Source organism: Mustela nigripes, chromosome 2 (genome assembly GCF_022355385.1).
Source record: "Mustela nigripes isolate SB6536 chromosome 2, MUSNIG.SB6536, whole genome shotgun sequence".
NCBI classification, from domain to species: Eukaryota; Metazoa; Chordata; class Mammalia; order Carnivora; family Mustelidae; genus Mustela; species Mustela nigripes.
In genome coordinates, this window is record NC_081558.1 from 3,859,291 (window position 1) to 3,868,358 (window position 9,068).

Genomic DNA, 9,068 nt, shown 5'->3' on the forward strand with positions numbered 1-9,068 from the left:
CAGTCCTAAGATGAGCATAGCACTCTTGGGGAGAGGAGGAAATCACCATCGTGGGGACCCAGCGCCCCATCGAGCAAAAGAGGCGTCCAGCAGACACGTTGGACCTGCCATGGTCGCCCATCAAATCCTCCTAGGATGAAGAAGGTATCACACCCCTCTGAGGAATGGGAAAGCAGGGGGCTCAGAGGGGGTGAGTCACTTTCCTAAGGACACACAGCGTATGAAAGAAGGGGAGCCGAGATGTGAATGCACTGAGCCCAGGTCCAAACCCTGGCTCACCAGCCTGTGACAACCGTGCCCCAGGGAGGGGTGGTCTTAATTGGTGCGTGTGTCCGTGGGGGGGCGGGTGTCAACCCCAGGATTGTCCACAGAGACCCCTGCCCCTCAGCCTGGCCAGCCAGCTAAAAGGCCCTCTGTCCCCACTGGCCGTCTTTTGCAGCTGTTATTTTCTGAAAATCAAAAGGGCTTTTTATAACTTCACGTTTGAAGTTTTTTGACTGGGAGTCACACACGCAATTTACGACTGGCAATCATCATGCAGGCTTGGGAATTTCTGCAAAGTGAGAAAATTTAACCTAGCAACTGTTTTGAAATGTAATGAAATCTGTATGAGTACAAAATTTCGCAATTGATGAAGTTGACACATTTCTGTAGATGTGGAGACATTTGATAAGGTATTAATTCCGATTTTGCAGTTTTCCTTATATCTGGAGCAGAGAATCCAGTCCTTCCAGGCCTCAAAACATCTTACAAGTTCCCTGGACAGCACGAGCACCCCGGAACCTTTCCCTGCAGGCCCCCCCCCACAGTGCCCGTCAACATTAAGCACTTACTGTATACCAAGAACAAATCCAAATTTTTCACGTATTTGACTAATTTCATCTTCACAAAGACCCTTTACGGTAAATACTACTACTGAATACGGTAAATTCTTCCAGTTAAGGAAGCAGAAGCAGAGGACTATGAACTCCCCGTGGGCAGACCGGCAAATGGGGGGGGGGGGTGTGTGAGCCTGCCATGCCCGCCTCTACCCAGGGCCTCTCAGTCTGATGGTACGCGACAGAAGCCTTGTCTTTAAAAAAATTATTTTTATTTTTATTTTTTTTAAGATTTAATTAATTTGGGGCACCTGGGTGGCTCAGTGGGTTAAAGCCTCTGCCTTCGACTTGGGTCATGGTTCTGGAGTCCTGGGATCGAGCCCCACATGGGGCTCTCCGCTTGGCAGGGAGCCTGCTTCCTCCTCTCTCTCTGCCTGCCTCTGTGCCTACTTGTGGATCTCTGTCAAATAAATAAATAAAATCTTAAAAAAAAAAGACTTAATTAATTTATTTGACAGAGAAGAGAGACACAGAGAGAGAGGGAACATAAGCAGGGGGAGTGGGAGCGGGAGAAACAGGCCTCCCGCTGAGCAGGGAGCCTGATGTGGGACTCGATCCCAGGACCCTGAGATCATGACCTGAGCCGAAGGCAGACACTTAACGACTGAGGCACCCAGGAGTCCCTAAAAAAATTTTTAAATTGTGATAAAATACACATAAAATGTAACCCATCTCTAAGTGCACAGCTCAGCGGCATTAAACACATTGCCATTGTGCAAACATCCCCACCGTCCATCTCCAGAACCTTCCATCTCTCCAAACAGAAACTCTGAACCCATGAAGCACGGGCCCCCTCAGCCGCTGCCCCAGCCCGGCTCCCACCCTCTCCTCTGTGTCGGGGTGGACGGGACTCCTCTGGGGCCCTCCTGGGAGTGGGGTCCTGCAGTGCCTGGCTCCATCCACTGAACCTATGTCCTGGGGGCGCAGGGCAGGCCCTCCCCATGGTGGCAGGTGTTCAAACTATGGATGGACCACGCCATTTACCCACACCACCCCCATACCCCGTTACGGTGGCTGTTACAAATGCGCAGAAACCAGAGAATCTGGGGCGCCTGGGTGGCTCAGTGGGTTAAGCCGCTGCCTTCGGCTCGGGGTCATGATCTCAGGGTCCTGGGATCGAGTCCCGAATCGGGCTCTCTGCTCAGCAGGGAGCCTGCTTCCCTCTCTCTCTCTGCCTGCCTCTCTGCCTACTTGTGATCTCTGTCTGTCAAATAAATAAATAAAATCTTAAAAAAAAAAAAAAGAAAGAAACCAGAGAATCAGTGTTGGTGGGGATGCGGAGTGGCCCTCCGTGCGTCACTAGTGGGGCCGAGAGAGGCACAGCCGCTGTGGGAAACAGGGTTCCTCAAAAGCCAAAGGCAGAATGACTGTGGGAGCCAGCAGTTCCAGGCCTAGGTGTCTACCCAGAATGGGAAACAGGTGTGTAGGCAAACACGTGGCCATGAACGTTCAGTGGAGCTGAAGATGCCAACAACCCGTGCCCATGAGCAGCCCCTTCAGAACACAGACGTGGGAGACAAACCGTGAGACTCTTTAATTGCAGGAAACAAACTGAGGGTTGCTGGGGGGAGGAGGCGGAGCGATGGGGTTACTGGGTGCTGGACATCAGGGAGGTACGTGTTCCGGTGAGCACTGGGTGCTACAGAGGACTGACGGATCACAGACCTAAACGCTGTGATTTTACAAAAAATGGTCAAAAATTTAAAATACAGGGACGCCTGGGTGGCTCAGTTGGTTAAGCAGCTGCCTTTGGCTCAGGTCATGATCCCAGCGTCCTGGGATCCAGTCCCACATCGGGCTCCTTGCTCAGCAGGGAGCCTGCTTCTCCCTCAGCCTCTGCCTGCCATTCTGTCTGCCTGTGCTCGCTTCTCTCCCTCTCTCTCTGAAGAATAAATTAAAAAAAAAAAAAATCTTTAAAAATTTAAAATACAAACACAGAGTTGGTTCTACTTCCCTTTTCTCTCCTGGAATAAAAATCTGACCTAACATAATCTAACTACACACTGTTTAAAAACAAAACAAAGTAAGGTGGGTTATCAGACACAAACAGAAAAAATAGGAAAACAGTTTATAACAGATACTGTGCACTCCGGCAGGAAGACGCTTGGGCCTGGCATGATGGGGCTCTCAGCCGCACACCTGCACACAGCTCTGACCCTGCATGAAGGTGGTGGGGAGGCAGAGACACCCTAGTAGCCTGTCCATAGAGTGGGGTAACTCTAGGGAAGGTCCCGGACTTGATAATAGCAATTTTCCCTCCATTTACCGGGAAGTTGCACCCCGGCAAAACTCCCATGTTCAGGTGCTGGCCCCAGGACCTTAGAAGGTGGCTGTATTTGGAGACGAGCCCCGACCCACGTGACTGGTGTACTTAGAGTAAAGGGGAAATCTGGTCACTGACAGGCAGAGATCAAGGTGACACGTCAACAAGACAAGGGACACCACCAAAGTTTGCCGGTGACCCCCAAAGCTGGGAGGGTATGGGACAGATTCTGTCATAGCCTCGGAGGGAAACTTGACCCAGACTTCTGGTCTCTGGGACGGTGAGAGAGTATCGTTTCCAGCACTGTGCTATGACAGCCCCAGCAAATGCCCAGATTTTACCTATGTTAAGAACAAGTCTGGGAGCGCCTGGGTGGCTCAGTGGGTTAAAGCCTCTGCCTTCGGCTCAGGTCATGATCTCAGGGTCCTGGGATTGAGCCCCACATCAGGCTCTCTGCTCAGCGGGGAGCCTGCTTCCTCCTCTCTCTGCCTGCCTCTCTGCCTACTTGTGAGGCAGCTTGGCGGCAACACTCGAGGTGGAGGGCCCTTGGTCTTGCTCCTGGACGTCAGTCACTCCTACCTCCTGGAGAGGGGTCGCTTCACGGCCGCTGGGGACAAGATCTCAAAACGGGTCTCACCCACAACCCCAGGCTGAGTCTGGCTTTTATCACCCCACATGGTGAGCTCAGACCCCAATTTCCAGGCTCTGGCTTGTGGAGAAGAGACGGGCCCCGTGCAGGAGGCACCGTGGAGACGGCATCCTGTCACTGGAGAATGACTCTGAGAGCCCCCGTGGCGGGGGAAGCTCACGTGGCATGTCCTCGGTGCGACTCAGAGGACACCAAGGGCCAGAGCTGACCTGCCTTTAACGCTCAGCTTCCGCGGCAGGCTGGGGAGGACTTTCAGATTGCTCTTTTAAAGCTAAACACCCCAGCGGGAACCCAGGCTACTCCGGGAGAACTGGCAATTGTTCGGTAGCCTGCGGGGTGGCTGTCCTAGTTCTGGAGGGAGGGAATCCAGATGCCTGGCAGGGGACGCCGGGGGGTTAACTCTCCCCACTCCGGATCAGGGCCAGGATTCGTGGGTTGTCCTCCTGCCTGCCCCCAGGTCCACCCCATTTATAGGGGTGGGGGGAGGGACAGGCTTGGCCTCTGGGTACCCCGATGAGCCTGTGGTCACCCAAGCTCCCCGCCAGCCACAGCTCAGCTGCTCTCTGGGGTCACACTGGAGGGGCCTGGGACAGAGGGGCCGTGCCCAGCACTGAGGGCCAGCCAGGAGCCTAGTAATCACATGTGAGAAATTACCTATTAATTTGTATTTCCAGAAAAATGGGGTGATCAAGCCCCTGTACCAAGCAGGGCCTGCCCTCAGCCAGACCCCCAAACCTGGCACACCATCATCAGAGCCCCCCTCACCTCAGGCACACCAGCGTGAGGAGCAAGGTGACTGGTCTGAGGCCCCCACGATGCAGACCCACCGCCATGAAGAATTTCTAATTCGGATCCTGGCCCTGCCCGTACTGCAATCCACCCGGTTCCTCATCTGTGGCAGGCGTAGGGGGGAGACGCAGGGCTGTTGGGGGGACTCAGACGGGCCCAAAGGCACGAGGCCGCTGCTGAGGTGGGCACTGCCCTCGGCCCCGCAGTCACCGTGACACACACGAGTGCGAACCATAAACTTTTATTAATGGAAAATGGAATGCCTCGTTAACAGAAATCTTGTCTTAAAAACGGCAGAGAACATGTTTATTTAAAAAAAAAAAAAGTGAATTCACATTGTATTGAGCTACAACATGGTGGCAGGATTTGCTTTTGTTTCTTAAAAGGTTCCACAAGTTCAAGGTGACTCGGGCAGAGTCAACAGTACGTCTGCCTACCTGGACGCTCAGAGTGAGTGGGGCTTAGTAGCGGCGGGTGAAGTGGGGGTACGGGTGGGGGTGGGGGTGCGGGACTCGGCTGCCCCGCTCCTGGCCGGCCAGTCCTCCACCTTCCAGTCCGCCGCCGGGCACCATGTGGCCCTGGGAATGCCCGCCTTGTGCAAAGCCACCTCGCCTACGAACAGAGACACACGTTTTGTCCCCTCGAAGTGCTGTACGCTTTCCTCGTTATGTGGGGCAGCAGAGGGCTCTGCAGCCTTTAGAGCCCGTCTGGCTTTTTCCAGGTGGGAGCAGTCCTCATCACGGACCGCATTCTGGGCGCCTGGGGAGTGTGACTTGTGGGGGCTGCCCAGAGCCGCTCTGGGGGCTTGTTGTCTAAACACTCAAACCAGCAAGCTGATCAAACATGCAAAAATAGGAAAGGGAAGGAGGAGCAGGGACAAACTCCTTACCCCGACATCCCGCCCCGATTTGCCATGTGTCCTGGCCCCGAGGGTCCGGAGAGGCCCCTCTCACCACCTGGGAAGAAAGGAAAGTGTTTGCACACACTTTTCTCAGAAGCCCCTGGAAGCCTCAGCAACTGCCGGGAGGGAGTGCGCCCCGGAGTGTCCTGGAAACGTGCGGCCCTCCTTCAGCCCGTACCTTGCCACCGCGCGTGCTCCCTGCCTGCCGTGCCTGCGTCCACCGAGCCCGGCCACGCGCGCTCCGGATGCTCTTCTAGCCTCTGACTGTGCTCTGCCCAGTCACGTCCACCCCTGCGTCAAAACAGAAAACAGATACGTAAGTGTCCCCGCATGCCTCTACGGGGAGGCTGTGGCCCGGCTGATCCTGCCCTATACTGAGGGTTCCTAAGAGGGCAGAATATGAGGACACGCCTCCAAAGACACGCACGTGGCCAGCACACACACGAACGGGAGTTCAGCTCGGCCACTGCGACAAGCAAGCGCGTCAGCTGTCAGACCCCTGCACCACCCATGAGGCTGGCCTGTGTCCAAAGGACAGATGGGAAGAGCTGTTGAGGATGTAGACAAACAGGGATCCTTGCGTGTGGCCAGTTCGAGAAAGTAAAACAGGACAGCGCACGGTGACCGTGGGACCCGCCGCATCCATCCCTGCCCATTCGCCCAAGGGAGCGGGAAACGTGTTCACGGAAAAACTGGAACACACACTGCAGCACGGCTCTGTGCGAGCCCCAAGGTGGAACGGCCCATGTCCCCCCGCTGGTGAGCAGAGAAATAAAACGTGGTCTCTGCACACGTGGCACATTACTGAGCCAAAGAAAGGAATGCAGCTCTGACCCGTGAGACAGCGTGGCTAAGCCCTGCCAACACGACAGGGAGAGAAGACAGCCGTGAGCCATATAATGGGATTTCAACTCACGCGAAATGCCCAGGGCAGGCAAATCCAGACTCGGACTGGATCCGCAGGAGCCGGGGCAGGGGGAGGCAGAATGGGGAGGACCGTGAACTGAGGGTCCTTTGGGGGTGATGACAACGTTCTATAGTGGGCGGCGGGGATGAGTGTATGGCTCTGAACATACTAGCAGCCGTGGCTTCAAAGGAGGCACCTCTACGGCGCAGGACTGTGGCTCAAGCAAGTGGTTTCGAAAAAGAGAAGCTCCAGGGACTGCGAGCCCACACAGGGTCCCGGAGTGCGGGCGGCAGCCACCACCAGCGGCGCCCAGGCCCAGGCTGACCCATGTTCTAAGACATGCGACGAGGAGGCCATCCGAGCCCCTGACACCTGTCCTCAAGGGTGACTGCTTGGCTGCCCCACATGCACAGGTGGCTGTCGCCCAGCCAGAGGGTGACAGCGCTCACAGCTCCCTTTCGTCTGCCGGAGTTCTCCTGGTCCTGCTTCCCGCTGGTACTTAAGGCAGAACGGACTATGTGGTGTTCCAGGACCGAGTCCTAAGTAGGGTGCTCGGGAAAGCACTTCACATCGATCTAGCAAAAACGGTGCTGCCCTCTGCTCCACACCCAAAAACGCACCTCAGGGAGGCAGAACCTTCTGACAAGCAGCCCCCCTGCAAACGCCTACAAGGGACTGGGGGGCAGGGGTCGGGGTGCAGAGCCTCTCTATTCGCTAGGATCCCGGGGCAAGTATAAGAGAGGCTCCAGGGCTGTCAGCAGGCGGGGGCTCCTGTGCCTAGGGGCTGAGGCGTGTGGGGAAGGACTGTTGGGGGCAAACCAAACCGGCCGGCCCATCTGCTAACCTGGGTGGAGGCGGTGGTCCCCGGCCCTCACTCATCCTCTTGTCGGAGCCGTAACCCCCCCAGCCGTCCCGGGAGTCCCGGCTGTGGCGCTCTGGCGGTCCTCCGTGTCCATGGCGGTCGTCTGAGTAGTGCTGGAAGGCATAAGAGGGACAAGGCGACTCTAGCCATGTCACTCTCAGACAGGCCTGTGAGTCTGGTGTAGCCGGCCGGGAGGCGGTTCTGAGAGGACCTGCCCAGGCCCCTCCTGACCCCATCTCGCCGGACACGCTCTTCTACCCTGACAGCGCCACGGGAACCCGAATGGGGCTTCCTGCCTCCCAGTCCCCTCCGACGTACGAACCATTAGGCGCCCCTACAGCCCATCTCTGGCACCACGCCTAGTGCCAGCAGAGGCCACTCCAGCCCCGTGCACGTGGAAAGCCCCGCACTTTATGGCGCTGAAGGGTCCTCTGCGGAGAGTCCCTTAGAGTCTTCCCGGGAAGAATCAGGACAGCTCCTCCTGCTGGTGACAGGAGGGCCCCTCCCACACCCCCAGGGTGGTCAGCGGCCTCTCCCTGTGACCAGAGACAGCAAGGCAGACAGGAACCACTCTGCTCTGGCCAACCAATCCTGTGCTCCGGGACCCAGCACGCTGCAGCGGGACGGAGTCATCCCACGTTCCCTCAAAAACCACACTGCTGGCTTGAAAGAACATGATTCCGACGCTCACCCCCTTTCTCCTGGAGGACTACCCTCTTCTCTGAGGAGCCCTCTGCAGAGCACCAGAGACACAGGGACCCCCCCACACCAACATGGGCAAAAACACCTCATGGGCTAAGCCCCTGAGTGGGGTATCGTGGGGCAGCTCACAGTACTGAGACTCAAAGACCCTCTAAACAAGTGGGCGATCCAGAAACACTCGCAGATTCCACCAAATGCAATTAAACAAAAACAAACCCTACGTATTCAAGAAACACACAGACACACTAATCAGAAAATAATCAGTCACATATACTTCCACTCACTGGTCAGAACGGACATGTCCACCCCCCCCCCCCCCCCCGCAGCACAGAAGCAGGTGCGCCCCAGGCTTGGGGTCTGGATTTTACTTACTTGCCCATCTCGCTCTCCCATCACTGACCTTGAACCTTCCCTCCTGCAAAAGGGAAATACCTCGTTCCAATGGCTGCCGGTGGCACCAGACCACCTATGGCAGGCCCCACACACAAGTTTCACAATTGGGGTACTTATTCCATTCCACCCAGTAAGAACTGTAATTTACTGGCCTGTGAAACAAAGCTGGCTTGCATCTAAAGCCTTCTCCCTGAGGACGGGAGTGAAGCTGCGGCCTAAGAAGGTGGGAATAAAGATTTCACTGAACTGAATTCCCTTGGAGCAATCTCAGAGGCAGCAACCCACCCCACCTAGCCCATGCCTCATTTATCTGTGGCCTGGCGACAAAATCCAAGGTCTACCAGAGAAGCCTTAGAGGGTCCCCAACCTCTGGTTTGATCCAATACACGTGATTCACACCAAACCTCCAAACCCCCATTCATTACACAAGTGGCTTCTCGGCCCGCCTCTCCCTGCGCTCCCTTCCTTACTGAAGAGCTAATGAACGGTGAAACGGCCCAGGCATATGCAGCCCAGGGGAGCACGATGAGAAACCCAGATAGAGACCTCTTAAACTAGAAAACTGAGGGCTGCCTTTCTAATGAACTATATAGATTTCTCTTTTAAAATGACACACACACACACACACACACACACGACCTCTTAAACTAGAAAACTGAGGGCTGCCTTTCTAATGAACTATATAGATTTCTCTTTTAAAATGACACACACACACACACACACA

At 55.6% G+C, this 9,068-nt stretch overlaps 1 protein-coding gene across 4 annotated transcripts in view; it reads right to left on the reverse strand.

The window, feature by feature from the left end:
• Positions 1-4,804: 4,804 nt before the first annotated feature.
• Positions 4,805-9,068, reverse strand: part of SAFB2 (scaffold attachment factor B2) — a 32,534-nt gene continuing 28,270 nt past the window's right edge. For 2 of the 4 annotated variants that reach the window (XM_059388744.1, XM_059388743.1), the window contains exons 17-22: positions 8,497-8,559; positions 8,324-8,366; positions 7,232-7,362; positions 5,659-5,771; positions 5,469-5,535; positions 4,805-5,191 (exon numbers count right to left, since the gene is read on the reverse strand). In XM_059388744.1, the coding sequence (XP_059244727.1) occupies positions 5,041-5,191; positions 5,469-5,535; positions 5,659-5,771; positions 7,232-7,362; positions 8,324-8,366; positions 8,497-8,559 (568 nt within the window). In that variant the 3' untranslated portion in view covers positions 4,805-5,040. The remainder of the gene's footprint in view (positions 5,192-5,468; positions 5,536-5,658; positions 5,772-7,231; positions 7,363-8,323; positions 8,367-8,496; positions 8,560-9,068) is intronic. The other 2 variants (XM_059388746.1, XM_059388745.1) reach the window with 1 other exon arrangement.